Below are 15,341 nucleotides of genomic sequence, written 5' to 3'. Positions count from 1 at the left end.
TGCTTTATCCCACCATATGTCCTGGCCCTTCCTGACAGTGTCAACCTTGTCCTTAAAAACATCCCACCCCCAAAGCCCCTAGCTACACATACGTACACATAACCTGAGGAGTGCTGCTTTACAGTCCTCATACGGGGAAGAAAGCCCCAGTATTTAGGCAAGGATAAAAAGAAGTTTGAGCATACTACAAAGATTCAATGCTGATCACACATGGGGCAAGATCCAGCACCAAGTTACCTGCTGAAAACCCATTCTGACTGGTGAAAGAACACATTCTCCTGACCCTTCTCAAAAGGGAGCTACTATTCCTGATTCAGTTAAGGAGGTCATGGTAGGACACCATCTGCTAGGCATCAGAAGCTCTTACAGAGCCTCCCTATTCTAGAAAACAGTACCAAAAAAAATTTTTCCAGGTAATTTCATTTTACAGCAGGGTAACGGACTCTCCTGGTCTTTTTACTGCACAAAGGGCTTTATTTGCCTATTGGATCTTACACCATTCTCTGTGAGGAAGTAAACAGAGACTAGCGTCCAAGTAAAAAACACAGGATCAACAATGTCATGGCATGAAATTGCAAAACACTGCATGAATACAGATGGGCCTCAAGCACAAGAAATTTCTGCAACTACACTGGCTTCTCTGAAGCCCCACTCTTTCTTCCACAGACCTAACACCTACACACAGGGCTGCAGGCTAAGCAGAAAGCCCCACAGCCAGGTTGCGTTGTGGTTATTCAGCTGACGCTCCAGGGCAAATGATGGGACAAACTCCATCCACTGAAGACATACATTGGCAAAACTAGGAAATCACAGCTCTTCATATAGATCATAACAACTCGTACACACTCTGGATTCAGAGTTAGTCATTATGCTCCTAATGTGCCATATGATCTTTCTGTACAGATTTTTTTTTCTACTGTATAGAACTTTATTTGTAATATAAGGCAGAAAGACACAGAGTCAATCTCTCAGGGATCGTGGCCCGCATAGAATTTGGACAGAAAGTCTTTAGGTCGTGGGGTCTCCGTCTCATGGAAATACCTCATGATGTGTGTCCTCTGCTTCCATACCTGAATGGTTTCTTGAAGATCCATTTTTCCCTGCGCAGAGACAGAAGAATTTTAGACCAGTTCTCAGTTAGAGCCCGAATCTAACTATACAGCCCTATGAAAGTTATTTAAATGCACTTAGAAACACCCTTAAGACAGCTGCATCAACAATTCTGTACTCCTAAAGACTACTTGCATGGCCTGAACTGTGACACAAACATATATACTGTTCCTGCCTTGTGACTTCATTGCTTCATGTCCTATATTAACAAGTCACTTGTCTCTGCAGCACAGCTTCCCAGCCCTGAGGAACAGGCAAGGGACCCTGCCCCATTCTTAGAACCTGTTTTGTTTCTCTCATGACCGGCACCCCCATAAAATTCTACATAACATTCCTAACTTCCATGTGCCTCTATTTAATTTTTTTTTAATAGCGGCAAGTTAGCAGCAATTTTACTTAGTTTTACAGCTGAGTGCTTTGCACCAGTATCACCACAACAGAGATATTAAACGTAACTTCTTCGTGACGCTCCAGACTATGAATTATTGTACTGGTTTTGGAGTATGGCAGCATGGGGCAAAATGAGACTGCCTGGAATTGTGACCTATCGTGTTATCTAGGATTCTGTTTCCAGATTATTTTCATCATGTAAGAGACAGACTAACTGTCTTGAAATGCAAGAAATACAACAGGTGAGCACGCCAGTCCTTGGCTGGAAGCTTTCTAATGCACTAGAACTGCAGAGGTCAGTTATTGTTGCTCAGACCCATTTTGAAGCCTTGCCCCACTCTTGGTATGCTGATTACTGCTTTGAACCAGACAGGTCTCTCAGGCCTGAGGCATAACCAGATGTGTTAGAGCTGGGGCATTTTGCCACCCAAAGCCAGCCTCCCCCCAAGTACTGGCCCTCTAATGTATGTTTCGGAATTGGTGAAGAAAACCACATCCCAATCTAAGGGAGAACTGTAGGGAGTAGAAAGACAATTTTTAACAGTCAACTAGCTAGCAGCATCTTTTTCCCCTTTCTTTGATTGCCATTGTTTTCTAAAAAAAAGCAACAACAAACTTGGTATTTAAGCTACCGTTTTGCTTGCCATAGACTTCCTCTTTTAAACATGTGCAAACTGGAAGAGCCAGTACACCGAGTGGCGGAAATCCATATTCTAGCAACTCTGACGTAGGTGAGTTAAGACCCTACTCCTCTGCATGCAGAAGCAGCTTGATCCCTTAACAGGTTTGCTGACAGGGATAAACCAACCTGGATTGCAAGAGACAACTCCTCCATAGCACAAGCCGAAATAAAAAACTGACCCTCTCCTCCGTCACACTCACCACCAATTACCCACTCTCACATTGTCTGCAGCTTCAACAAAACGTAACTTGTCTGTACCTTAATAACCAGCATGTCTATCACCCGTGGATCTGTAACGTGGGCGTTCTTCATGAACATCTCCCGCACCTTGTTGCGCCCCTGTTTCACCGTGATGTCCAGCTGGTATAGGTGTACTACGAAAAACAGACACCCACAGAGGTCACCTTTACTGCTTTTCTTTTTTTCCATGGACAACGTGCAGCTCAACGCCACAACACGCTGCACAGTCGTTTGTTCTTGCAGCCCCCGCCGGCTTCACTGACGTGACTGACTGAAAGCGAGTGAACCCCACAGCCGCGGTGCGGTTTTATGGGGCAGGCAATCCTGTCACACGCCCCCGTTCTGCGAAATTAAGGCTAGTTTTCTCTTCTGCTTAGCTCGGAAAGCCAAGTGGCAGGAAAGGCCCGAGGAGGCCGGGGTTCCGCCTCCCGGGGGGCGGCGGGCCTGTGCTGCACTGGGGAGCCGCCGCAGCCGCTGGACGGCCCCCAGCAACCGCGTCCACCGGCCCCGGGGCAGCGGTGGGGGGAGGCAGGACACACACACACACACATACCCCCCCCCCCCCCGCCCCGGGGTGACCGGCACCCCCCGACGGGCCCTTTAAGAACCCAACGGTTGCGGGGTGGCCGTTACGACCTTGAGCTCGCGGTCCCGCCCGCGCATGCGTGGCGGGCTCCGCGCCCCTCACCCGCGTTGGGCACCTCCCGGTACCAGGCCCGGTACAGCTCCCTCACGCGCCGCTTCGCCTCGCCCAGGTCCCGGCTGAAGATCGGCTTCACTGCGGCAGACACCGCTCCTTTGCCCGCTACCGCCATCTTGGTTCAGCCTCCGCGCGCTGCGTCCCGCCGGTGGGAAGGCGCACCGGCACGGCGACCCTTTATTGGTCGGCGGCGCTGCCACTCCAGCCTTCTGGGTCTGGCAAACCGCGGCGGCCGACGGCCTGCCATCAGATTGATCGGCAGAAACGCCAATCACCTCCGGCTGCGAGGGGAGGAGCAGACCGGGTGGGCAGGGCCGTGGGATGCCCCGCCTCCCGGGGCGACGGGGCTCTGCGCCGTCTGGCGGGACCGGGGCCGGGGCTGGGGCCGGCGGGGAAGGGAAGGGAGAGCGGCGGTAAGGCGGTACGGGGCGGGTTTAGCCTCGCAAGGCTCACCGCGGCGTGGCCGTGGAGGTGCCGCGGCCTCTTGGCAGCCTCCTCGCAGGCGGGGCGGGCGCAGCAGCCGCCGCCGCTCCCCGCTGAGGCCCCGTCGTGCCGCCGCGCAGGCACCGGCGGGGGCGGGGCCCCGGGCGGCGTGCCGCGGCGGTTGCAGGGCGCTTCCCATGGCAGCCCCCCGTTCCTGCCCGTGCTGCGGCAGCGCCTGCCCCCAGCCCGACACGGGCCGGTTGGCCTTGGCGGCCATTTCTGACTCGGAGGAGTTGCTGTCCCCTGCCCGAGTGCCGGCGCTAGGTCTGTGTTTGGCAGTGATCCGTTGGCTGCCTTTTGCCTCCAGATGCCTCCAGACCGGCACAGCAGCCGATGCTCGCACACGCCGCTTGACTTTCAGCGCTTTCTCGCACGCTGAGAAAGCCGGTCCCTTCTCTGGCTATACCTGCACTTCTTGTCCAAATATGTGAGTGCTGGAATGCCTTCTGTTTGAAGTTTAGTTCACTGAAACCTTCGCTGTAAAAACACTTAGGTCTGTGCTGGTAACTATAAACCCAAGCGTGTTCAGCTCAGTGTTGGTGAACCAACCAGAAAAGGAACACGGAAAGGATCTTGAAAGAAACGGATGGGGTGCTGGCTATAAGGAGAGAAATGTCAAGTGAGTAGCTGAGGCAGGCGTGCAGGGGGACTGTGAGACAACCACGAAGAGGAGAGGCGAGGAAGAAGAGTTTTCAGATTGCTTTTAGTCTTTCAGATTATTTTGTAGATTAAAAGCATAAATGTGCATTTCCTGCTGAAGGAAAAATCTTAACAACAGTATTATGAAGTATTCGCATCATTCAATAGCTTTCATGGCTTCTGTCCTAGTTTCAGCTGGGATAGAGTTAACTGCCTTCCTAGTAGCTGGTACGGTGCTATGTTTTGAGTTCAGTATGTGAAGAATGTTGATAACACTGATGTTTTCAGTTGCTGCTAGTAGTTTTTAGACTAATGTCAAGGATTTTTCAGCTTCTCATGCCCAGCCAGCGAGAAAGCTGGAGGGGCACAAGAAGTTGGCACAGGACACAGCCAGGGCACCAGACCCAAACTGGCCAACAGGGTATTCCATACCGTGGGACGTCCCATCTAGTATAGGAACTGGGGAGTGGGGGCGCGGAATCGCCGCTCGGGGGACTAGCTGGGTGCTGGTCGGCGGGTGGTGAGCAATTGCACTGCGCATCATTTGTACATTCCAATCCTTTCATTATTGCTGTTGTCATTATATTAGTGTTATCATTCTCATAATTCGTTTCTTCTTTTCTGTTCTATTAAACTGTTCTTATCTCAACCCGTGGGTTTTGCTTCTTTTTCCCGATTTTCTCCTCCATCCCACTGGGCGGGGGGGGAGTGAGCGGCTGCGTGGTGCTTAGTTGCTGGCTGGGGTTAAACCACGACAGCTTCTAAAATTACTATTGGAAAGATAGATAGGAATGTGTGCACACACATGTATGTAGTTTCACAGATTTTTGGTTTAGTTGCGCTTATGACTAGAAGCTCCTTTATGCTATAGTCTTTTCAGCCACGTGGTTACAAGGTAGCTACTACTAATCTAAACATCAACATACCTTAACACCTTGCAAAACAATGTCAGGAATATTGCAGGAAGAAGGAGAAAGGTAGCTCTGGAATCTACAGCTGTACTGTTTCAAACACTGTTAACTCCATGCCTTTGTGAGTTCCAAACCTGCCCAAGAGCCGACTTTACGTAATGCCGAAAAAAAGCAGTTTTCAAGGCCTAATTAGAGGAGGTGGTAAACCTAAACACCAGGATTTCTCTTGAAATGTATTTATAGGAACTTCTGTATTTCACAAATGACCTGCTTCTGTGGCTGGAACACCATATAGATTAGTTATGTACCCCTTGGTATTTATTCCTACTGGAGGCATACTGTGACATAAGGGCTGTCAGGATTAAAACTTACCGTCTTTGGGGTTATAAATGAAGGCAATGCAATATATGTGCAATAGACGGGAGTATGCAATAAGCAGGAAGGAATGAAGGGGATATGTATGTATCAGGTAAGATTTTTTTCAGGAGCACTGCTCTGAAACTGTGTTTAAATGTCAACTTGTTGTCAGAGCTGAAGCTCTTGCCCTGCCCACCAGCAGCACATGCCAAATCAGCTGACCGGCCCTGGATTGTTTTTTTCAGGAACCAAGCCAGAGCTGGAGTCCCCTGGGCACCAGGCAGAGGCACACACTGCTGTGGGATGGCACTGCATGGGAGGCAGAGCATGGCTGGGTATGCAGTGGGGCTAACGATGAAGAGAGTGGGCCAGGAGTACCTTATAGATTTTTCCAAGTTTTTTTGTTCCTAGAACTGGCAAGACCCCAGGGTTGCCTTTTACCCAGGATACCCTTGTATTTCAGTAACCTAATTCAGGACTAATAATTCTTTCAGTAGCTGTGTGCTCAGTGAACTGCTGCTGCAACCAAAGAGAGCCCCAAGTACAGCAGAGCTGGCTGATTAGGCAAATATGTACTTGCAAACTTAATTGTCATTCGTAACTTGCTATGGCTATCTGATTCAAGATCCAGGACTGGAATTAAGCTAAACTGTATATTGGGCCAGATCCTTACTTTACACAGCTGGGGACATCTGCACAGACTTGAGAGGTCTTGAGTGGAACCCAGCATGATCCTGCCTAGACCTGCAACTTTTCTGACAGAGTTTGCGTTGGTGGTGGTCTGTGAGTGAAAGGAGAGCAGCGCGCACTTATCTTGGGACAGCTCGCACCAGGTACGGGTGTGGGGAGCTTGTGAGGGCAAAGCGACCATCCTCCCGTGGCCTGGGCTGGTCCTCGGGGAGCACAAAGGTGAATTTCTGCAGAAGAGTGGTAAAGAAAATAAAGAGCTCCATCCTGGCCAGCTGTTCCCCCAGGCAGGCACGGCGACCTGCAAGAGAGGGAGTAGGAAGAGTCCATGAAACAGGACATTAAACCACCTGGGAGGAGCAGATCAGCCCTCCTGCTGTGCCTCTGACTTGCAGCTGGATCCTCCCCTCAGATTTACCTGCTGAGAAAGGCAGGAAGGCCTCTGGTTTCACAAAATGCCCGTTTGCATCCAGGAAGTGTTCGGGGTAAAACTCGTTTGGCTTCTCCCAGACTGCCTCATCCTTCAGCACGGAAGACAAGTTGGTGATGATTGTTGTCCCCTGCACTCCTCCACAAGAGGAAACCATTTAGGTGAGAACAGCAGCGTTATCTTGGCACAAAGGATTGGTGCTGGTCCCCCTTTGGTCCATGTCTCCCATCTAGTAGCAACCATCGTTCAGTGCTTCAGAGTAAGGCACCGATCTCACTTTCTGTATCTTATTTAAAACAGAGGTAAAGCAGGGCACTTTTGCAATGACATATGGTGCCTCCCCTGTGCTCTGAAGCATCTGAACTTTGGCAGTTTGTATCCTTACAGAGGCTATTGCATGCAAATGCCAATATCAGTTACACAGTGGAAACAGTCTCTGCTTTTCAGCTCCTCCTGGACTTGTTTTATAGCTGCAGTGAAGCAGCTGACTGACAGACTTCAAAGCCCAGCTTTCACAGGGGCCATGGGAAATTGCAAAGCTTTCCTGTTTCACATGTCAATGTTCTAAGCTAGAGGAGATATCGCAAGGCTAAAAAAAACCAAAAAACCAACCCATCCCAGGCTTGCATTGCTACCAGGGCAGCTGCCTGTCACAATGGCAGTGGACTGAATGCCAGTGGCATTTGAATAGCTTCAGAGATTAGAGTTTTAATTACTGCCATCTTAGGAAAGCAGTAAGCTGGTGTCGTGTGCCTCCAGAGAGTCCGTTAGGCTCTGTTACTTTCTCCTTCCAACACAGGCAGTGGATGTCACAGCTCATCAAGAGGAAAGCAAACCTTTGCACTGAGGTGCCACTGCAGTTGGGTTCCCACACAACCAGCACAAGCCTAGAGCACAAATGTGACCATCTGCCCAGATTTAGCATTTCAAGTCCTACTTCAGCACTTGCCAGTGACTAATTTGGGGTTGGAAGTACAATGCTGCAGAGTTGGGTGGGGTCACCCACACTCCATGCCTGGCATCTGCACAGGGAGAGGATGCCACATTGCCTATCTGGTCGCAGTCACCTTGGGAATGAAGAAGCCTTGCAACTTGGTGTCCCGGTATGTCATGTGAGGTAGTCCAATAGGAACGACATCCCCGTAGCGTTGTACTTCATGGATCACAGCATTGGTGTAGGGCATGCTTGCTTGGTCCTTCATGGTGGGTGATCTCTCTCTGCCAATCACCTTATCAATCTCTGCTTGGACCTTACCTGAAAGCAGCACAGCTAAGGAATTAGAGTGCCCTTAGATAAACAGAAGGGGCTGGTACAAGCTGTAGGAAGGCTGGCAGTGTGAGATTATAGACGCTGGGTGAGAGCAGGACAAGCAATTAGAGAAAGGAACAGAAACTAGAGGGGAATGCATTTGTTTTCAGTTGCTCAGAGCCATCTGTATAACTATTCTTTGTGCACAGTGTCTTTAATAAAGGTCTTGTCACTCGACGTGCTACCTTACCCCTGCTCTGTGCAGCTGAAAGGGTACCTGGGCATGCAGCGTTAGAGAATTAAAACAGATTAGCATCTATTCCAAATCCTGGAAAGAGGGTGCGCTGGCCAGTGAAAGTCCCCAGGTAGCCTTCAAAATGAAGGCGAGAGTGAACTTGCTCTTCCAACTCCAGTCTTTTTGTCAGGGCTTCCCCCCTGCCACTGGTCACTGCCAGAACAGCTATGTTTGGAAAGTGTTTCTACTGGTTTCTGCTAGACGAACAATCACCAAAGCTGCTCCTCATTGCAAAATCCCCAAACCATGGAGAGAAGATGTTCGGTCTCCTCACAGAAAAATGAGGATTGAAGGGAAGATGCCACACCTCTGCCTGTCTTCTGACTTACTCTGTATTTCCGGGTGGAGAAGCATGTATAGAAATGCCCACTGGAGAGTGGTGGAGGTAGTCTCGGAACCAGCTGCAAACAAGTCTGCGGTCACCAGACGAAGGTTGTTATAGCTGAAACCATTCTCTTCAGCTACCTTACCCTGTGGAGAGCAAACAAGTGGGTGGTTGGAGCTGGGGTACTTGCTGGGTGAGAAGACCATTGTTCCAGAGAAGTACTGAGAAGCACTAGATCCATTTTTGCTGACCAAGAAGTTCATTGGGAAAGTAGAGCACAACACAGGCAATGGTCTGTATATGACTGATGTACTTCAGTAACGCTGTTACCTCTGTATTTGAAGGTCATCAGTCACCTCCCGTATCCTGAGAGATGAAGGCTACACCTGCCTTCAGGACAGAAGTGAATGCCTTGTGCTCTCAAACAGACAGCAGGCCCCTGCCACTTGCCATAACGTCCTCCCCCAGAGGAGGTGGAACACAGTTATTCAGGTTTGATCAGATCATAAAACCCACGCAGTAGAGAGGAGGCTGCATTGATGTGGCAAATGCAAAATTAACAGTATTTTGAGGGGGTTATCTATAGCTATGCATTACAGATTCTCACTGCTTCTGCCCTGCTATTTTCTTACAATAAAAAAAAAAAAAAGATCAGGGTATCATTGCTGCCTATTAAGCCTGCAACACCAATTTCAGCAAAACTGGTCTCTCATCCAAATGCTAATTGAGCTCAAATTTGTTAGCATATGAGATATGACAAGCTCTCTGCATGAGTTCATCTGCTTGTCTTTTCTAATCCTCTTTATACTTTCCTTTCCTAGGGACTAGCTTCTGTTAAGTTATTCTGTGTATTTTGATGCTGTTGTAATATGGATAGCAATTAATAAGGCATTTAAGACTCAACTGTTATTCCAATAAAAGATCTCTAGCAAGGGAGCTATGGGGCTGACCTGACCAAAGTTAACCCAGTAGAGGGATTTATCAGACTGGCTTATCAGGGGACCTTAGTGAACAGAAGAGAGATGTGACAGGTGGCAACATGGTCAGGCTCACATCCACCCCCAAATAGTACTGCTCAGTGCAGAGTAACGTAGGTCCCGTTGCTCTGCCCGTGTGAGTTGGGGGAGCTAACACGTGGACTGGAGGTGCCCAGTGCCCACAGCACGGCAGGGTTCGTTATGCAGAGCAGCAGTCCAGCCTAAGGACTCAGATGGTAGAAGCAATTCGCAGGCAGAATTTGCTACTATTGCTCATCTGGCACTTGTAATTTAGTGAATCCATGTGCAGAAACATACGGTGGTTGGATGGGCTGACGCAAGTACTTTTGATTTTATACTGAGTTCATGCCTGACTGAATCAAAGGAAAGACTCCTTTTAATTTCAGTGAGGTTCAGATTTAGGCCTTCATCTGATCTGTAGGGAACTAGTTCTTAGCAAGCAATTCGAAGACATGCATCCCGAAGGAGATGCCGTCTTTCCAAGTCATAACTTGGTTTAAAGACAAGCAACAGACTGGGCAACCATACCAAAAAGCCAGTCTGTTGCTGCAGTTTTGTAACTGATTTTGAGACATCAGTCATTAAGGCACTGACATACAAAGGAACTTGCACGTTGGCTTGTCCCCTGGCACAAACTTAGAAATACTAGTGAATTCTCAATCACTGCCTTTTAAATGCCTTCAGAATGGTGTAGGCTGGAAAGAAGGGAGTTGCTAGATTCTGAGGGGAACGTGAAGGTAGAAAATGGGTACAAGAACATCAGCAGATAATATGGTCTCTTAAGACAATAAAGGAGGTTACAGCATGAAGAAGTTCAACACCTTTCTTCTCAAGATACAACATGGAATGAAAAAGTAGGAAATTAGTAAGAGGTTTTATACAGCTTTATGAGGAAAGTCAGGCTCTGTCAATAAGCTTAAACGGGCAGCGTAATTGCCCCCGGACCCTGAGGTTCTCCTGGTGTCACCCTACCTTCTCCATTTCCTTTAAAAATGCATCAGTGAAATCTCGGATGTGAGCAGGGTTCCAGGTCTCCATGTGCTTATCTATGAGCACGTCTATGAAGTCCATGAATGCCTTTTGCCCTCGAAAGACTTTCTGTGGCACTCCAGGGATGCGCAACAAAATGGGCACCTCATTAAGAAGCTGGGATGTCAGAACCAGAGAAAGAGAGACAGAGAGAGAGAGAAGATATTATGTGATGCAAAAAAAAGAAAAATAATAAAAACACAATGCTCTCAAGCAACAGGGGGCAGCTTCTTACAGAACATATTAAGGTCTTCGTTTACCTGAGGCAGGAATCCAGCTTCTTCATTCAGGGAGTTTTCAAACAAATGTAACAGCTTCTTGAATGTCGCATCACCATAGTCAAAACGCTCTCCATAGATGGTGGTGCAGATCACGTTGCAGACTGCATTATTTACGAGAAAACGTAAATCGAAAGGACGACCTAAAAATGGAAATGGAGACCAAGCAATGAAGCTAAGCAACAACAAGCTGTTGGACCTCAGCTGTCAGCAACGAGAATACACAAATGCCTCCTTGATGCCTTCAAGAGAAAAAGCCCCCAAACCACTCAAAGTACAAATGCATCGTACTAGGAAGTGAAGATTTTCTCCTCTCCTACTACTATTTGGTTGATCCTCGTTTAAAGGAGAAAACTCCAGAGCAAAGCTTAGTTGCAGGGTTGTTCTGTAACGTGACAGATAACACTTTTCTTTGCTTTGTGTCTAGATGACAGGCGATGTTGTGTGAAAACTCTCAGCTACACTTTTATTGCATGTGATAGTATCAGTATGTTCCACTAAACTTCATAAAGGTAAGAGTTACCCAGCTCTGGGAATAATTATACTTTACCTCTTTATTTCTATTTATTTCCTATTTGTTTCCTGTTTCAAAGTGATTAGTGTTACAGTAGCCCCACTGTGTAAAGTAGAAGTGGCTTCAAGGTACAGCAGGATTACTAATGCATACAGACCAGAAACACTGCATTTGCTTAGGAAGAGAGCACTGCATGCGAAGGAGAGTGGCTCTAGTATTAGTTCTCTCTCTGCATCACTGTATTGCCTTTTTCTATGATTTCCCCATCCTTCCGGATGTGACAAACCTTCTTCAGAATTGACTGCAGAGCACAGAAATCCCACTTCCTCCGTCACTCGCTCCTCCAGGGATTTCTTTCCCATCCCAAAGTTCCTCAAGGTAGAGAGCGTGAATTTCCTTAGCTCCTTCCAGACGTGCCCGTATCTTGCCATAACAATCCCTGGAATTATGGATGAGCAAGAAATGTCGGGAGCTCTGACCCGTACATCAAGCAAAGTTTGCTAGAGAATAACAAATGTGAGTTTGGAGGTACAGGTCTGTGTGGATAGATGAAAGAGTCTGATCTTGTAGAGCTTGTTCATACAGCAATTCTAAAAACGGATTACTGCACCTTCTGATGCATGTGTATGGCTATGAAGGTGGAGGGAGGCTTCAATGAGAGCAACAAGTGCTGCTAAGGATAAAGGAGTGACTCCCCCAAACCATTCAGCACCCTTAGCTTGTGTGGCCTGGGTAGCAGCTTGTGCCACCACACAGGAGCTGAGGATGAGAGGTGTGGGCTGGATGCTGGATAATACTCTGTCTTGGAAGAAAGTTACCTTTTTTTTTGTGACGACAACGACACGCACATAGTGTGTAAGCATAAGGACTAATCACTGGGTGTCAGGAGCTACCAGCTCCCAACACTGGCAGGAAAGTTGTACCACTGATAGAATCCTAACACTACTGAAAAGGTGTGCACTAGCACCTGCAGCTGTACTACAACCACTAAGGGGAGTCCCCTTTTCATCAAAACTGATTTTGTCACCACCAAAGGGTGGCAGACATACAAGGCGATTGACCAGAGGGACATGAGAAGGTGGCACCGTACTGAGAAGATCTTCCCCTTAGCCACCATTTACCCAGTCCTCCTTGTGCTAGTGCCAGTGAGGAATGTCCATTTCCAAGGGACTTGCCTTCAGATTTATTTCCGTAGCCCAGATGTTCATATACTGGGAAGTATGGTCGGTCAGCAAAGTCCTCCGATCTGTGGACCAGGGCTTCCTTCACTGTTTTATACCCGTTCAGTACTACCAGGTTGCTCCAGCAGTTCTGGAGATTGAAGATATTTCCAAACTTCTTGTGAAGCTGCCAAGATAAAAAAAAAGTACATCCCTGAAAATGAGCTGAAAGTAACATCAAAAATATAGAATCATAGAATCATTTCGGTTGGAAAAGACCTTCAAGAGCATCGAGTCCAACTATCATCCATGCCCACTAAACCATGTTATCACCATATCCTTCCTTAGGGCCTTTATTATTTAGTGATTTTTTGAGGTGCTTGTATTAGGAGACCTTCAGCTGATCTTTGACCTTTGTCTTTGCAGTGCAACAGCTCAGAGCAGTGCCAAACAGCAGCTGAAGCAGGGATCAATGCTCTGTGAGTGGAAAGATTTAGAGTACGCTTATCCTGGCCAAACTGTTACCATGACCATTGCGCAAGTAGTTTGGATTTTGTCTGACAACACAAGGTCAAGGACCTTTTTTAGGATTTCAAAGGCTGCATGCTCAACAATTAATTATTTCCTAATACTTGTATTTATTTTGATTTGAAAGACTAGGCAAGTTTTGAGTTAGTCTACTTCTGCTAGAATGAAATATTGATGATAAGGTTATATGTAATTTTTTTTTAGCATGCATTTGTTCCTGAAGATCTACTCAGAGCCCGGCTCCCAGAAACACAGTTGGAAGAGGCAATTCCACACTGGAGTTTCAGGTCAACTTTCTCCCTAAAAGGAGCGTACACATCTAGTAAGACTGGTAACTGGCACACACCCTACATGTGTTGTGCTCTATAAGAGACATAACACTGACAGCAGGTTGGCTTCACAGGTAAGCCTGTCAGCCATACACTCACCATGGGAGCTTGCCATGGAGCTAAGTCTCCTCCAGGTAGATGAGCCCTTTGACTGGACATAGACTCCTGGGAAGGCAGGTCGAAGCTCCCCTGCTAGTCAGTAACACTGAACAAAGCGCTCAGGACCATGTTGTTGGAAGACAGTGCAATAGTAGCAATGCCCCACAGACTGTGCTCTGTTTTCTTTTTCTTTTTTCCTGTCTTCTTTTTTTTTGTTGTTGTTAAAAAGCTAAGTGTCTTCATTTCTGCACTGTAGCAATGCAGGGAACTGAAGTACTTAAGACTGTATTTGCAGTGGGGTTGGAAAGGGAATTAGCACTTCACTGGCACTAGAATACTTCATTAAAAGTGATTACTGGTCAAGATTGTGGTTAGCATGATCCTGACATGATGTGATTTGAAAATGGTAATCTTTTGGACTATATGCAAGCAAATAATACAAATGCTATATTTAGTTTCTCCGTTTGGTAGATTTTGGACAGACAGCTGAACAGTGCCGTCCTAGAGAAAAGGTCTTTCGAGTTTGCAAACTGAAGCACACCCCCCCCCCGTGGTTTATCTGCTGCAAGCTGTGCTGTGCTTTTCCTTTGAGAAAAGCTAAGCCCTGACTTTGAATAGGAACGCCGCCGAGATTTTGGGCATAGCTGCTGGGGCAAATCCTGCAAGCTGATCTCTTTAGCTGAAACTGTCACATGCCTGTAGGCGTGCTTAAGTAACTCACAGGCAAGTCTGCCATTCCTGCAGCCACATTCCCAGGCCACAGACATTTGCTTGTCTCCCCTTGTTTACACATCTCCCCATTCCCTTGCCCCCACACCTGCCCACGTGTTAAGTTGGCGGCCAGCTCTACAGCAGACCAAGCATCATCTGTCACTGGGGGCACAACAGCATCTCCCACTGAGCTCAGGCATAGATCAAGAGATGGAGGCTGGCAAGTATTGGTGTGTGATTATCTATTTATCTTTATGGGTCAGGTCAGTGTCCTTAGGCAGTGACTTACTTCGTCCTGGACTTTGGAGAGGGCATTGCCCTTCAGCTTTGTGCAAGGGTAGATCATGCCAGGGTGTCCCCACGCCTCCTGGGTCCACGGTCATGTGAGGGGCACTTCGTCGTGGGGGCCAGCACTCACCTGGTTGAAGGAGAGGTGTGGGTTGCGGAAGTCAACATACAGCATGGTCCCAATGAACGGCAGCGATACTGGGCCTGGCGGGTAATGGCTCCACTTCTTCCTGCGCTTCATGAAGTCGAAAAGTAAAGTAAAGACTGTAAGAAAAACTCCCAGTACAGAGATGTTGCTCCAGCAGGATGACAGCTGGGACTGCAGCCACAGGAGCAATGCCATTTCGTAGCCTGTCTACTCCTTGGTCTTCCTCTTTTGACCCAAGACACTTTCTGCCTCCTTTCGCTTTATTCCTCTTCTCTCTTGTCTCTTCTCTTCTCTTCCCTTCTCTTTTCCCTTCTCTTTCTTTTCCTTTCCCTTCCCTCTCCCTCCCTCCCCTCTCCTTCCCTCTCCCTTCCTTCCCCAGGCAGCTGCCCTCTTCTCCTTGCTTTCTCCTCTTTCCCACACTCCCTTTTTCTGTCTCCCTGCTCCTCTCTCTCTGCAGTTGCTGGCCTCTGAATGTGGGACTTGGCTCAAAGCTGAAGCTCCTCCTCTGCTCAGCTCAGCCTTGGGGGAGTGGTGATGGAGGTCATCCCTCCTCTTCCTCCTCCTTCTGCAAAACCAGAGCTCAGAGGCCTCTTTGTCCCTGCTGCTGGTGGCAGCTTCTGCAGAGGTGCCCTCTGTGGGGCAGAGCTGGGTGAGGTCCAGGTGTTCGGGTGCCCTCTCCCACAGCTGAGGTGGGATCACAGTTCACAGCAAGCAATCTAGTCTTGCTGCATTCTCATGGGGCAATTTTGAAAGAGTTTGTT

At 48.0% G+C, this 15,341-nt stretch overlaps 2 protein-coding genes across 3 annotated transcripts; both read right to left on the bottom strand.

The window, feature by feature from the left end:
• Positions 1 to 451: 451 nt before the first annotated feature.
• Positions 452 to 3,290, bottom strand: NDUFA6 (NADH:ubiquinone oxidoreductase subunit A6). Its single transcript, XM_030041235.2, has 3 exons — positions 3,111 to 3,290; positions 2,441 to 2,556; positions 452 to 1,100 (listed from the first exon to the last, which is right to left on the bottom strand). The coding sequence occupies exons 1-3, from the start codon at positions 3,235 to 3,237 to the stop codon at positions 969 to 971; spliced, it is 375 nt and encodes a 124-aa protein (XP_029897095.1). The 5' UTR covers positions 3,238 to 3,290; the 3' UTR covers positions 452 to 968.
• A 1,766-nt stretch (positions 3,291 to 5,056) lies between these two features.
• On the bottom strand, positions 5,057 to 14,945 carry LOC115352853 (cytochrome P450 2D17). 2 transcript variants are annotated; one of them, XM_030041549.2, is made up of 9 exons: positions 14,563 to 14,944; positions 12,493 to 12,664; positions 11,604 to 11,756; positions 10,786 to 10,946; positions 10,469 to 10,642; positions 8,503 to 8,644; positions 7,697 to 7,884; positions 6,618 to 6,759; positions 5,057 to 6,500 (listed from the first exon to the last, which is right to left on the bottom strand). In XM_030041549.2, exons 1-9 carry the CDS (start codon positions 14,773 to 14,775, stop codon positions 6,322 to 6,324), a joined length of 1,524 nt encoding a protein of 507 aa, XP_029897409.1. In that variant the 5' UTR covers positions 14,776 to 14,944; the 3' UTR covers positions 5,057 to 6,321. The 2 variants fall into 2 exon arrangements, with proteins under 2 accessions (XP_029897409.1, XP_029897411.1); XM_030041551.2 differs by lacking the exon at positions 11,604 to 11,756 and having other exon boundaries at positions 14,563 to 14,945.
• Positions 14,946 to 15,341: the final 396 nt, after the last annotated feature.

Source organism: Aquila chrysaetos, chromosome 17 (genome assembly GCF_900496995.4).
Source record: "Aquila chrysaetos chrysaetos chromosome 17, bAquChr1.4, whole genome shotgun sequence".
NCBI lineage: Eukaryota > Metazoa > Chordata > Aves > Accipitriformes > Accipitridae > Aquila > Aquila chrysaetos.
Note: the sequence above shows the minus strand (reverse complement) of the source record. Positions and strands in the feature narration are given on the sequence as shown.

What these genes read in the sequence shown, in the direction of transcription:
- NDUFA6 (XM_030041235.2), bottom strand. Translation starts at nt 3,237, where the DNA reads ATGGCGGTAGCGGGCAAAGGAGCGGTGTCTGCCGCAGTGAAGCCGATC. An exon ending in CCGGGAGGTGCCCAACGCGG is followed by an intron (nt 2,557 to 3,110) that starts GTGAGGGGCGCG and finishes TGTTTTTCGTAG; the next exon opens with TACACCTATACCAGCTGGAC. An exon ending in TAGACATGCTGGTTATTAAG is followed by an intron (nt 1,101 to 2,440) that starts GTACAGACAAGT and finishes GTCTCTGCGCAG; the next exon opens with GGAAAAATGGATCTTCAAGA.
- LOC115352853 (XM_030041549.2), bottom strand. Translation starts at nt 14,775, where the DNA reads ATGGCATTGCTCCTGTGGCTGCAGTCCCAGCTGTCATCCTGCTGGAGC. An exon ending in CTACGGAAATAAATCTGAAG is followed by an intron (nt 11,757 to 12,492) that starts GCAAGTCCCTTG and finishes CCATAATTCCAG; the next exon opens with GGATTGTTATGGCAAGATAC. An exon ending in TGCAGTCAATTCTGAAGAAG is followed by an intron (nt 10,947 to 11,603) that starts GTTTGTCACATC and finishes TTCCATTTTTAG; the next exon opens with GTCGTCCTTTCGATTTACGT.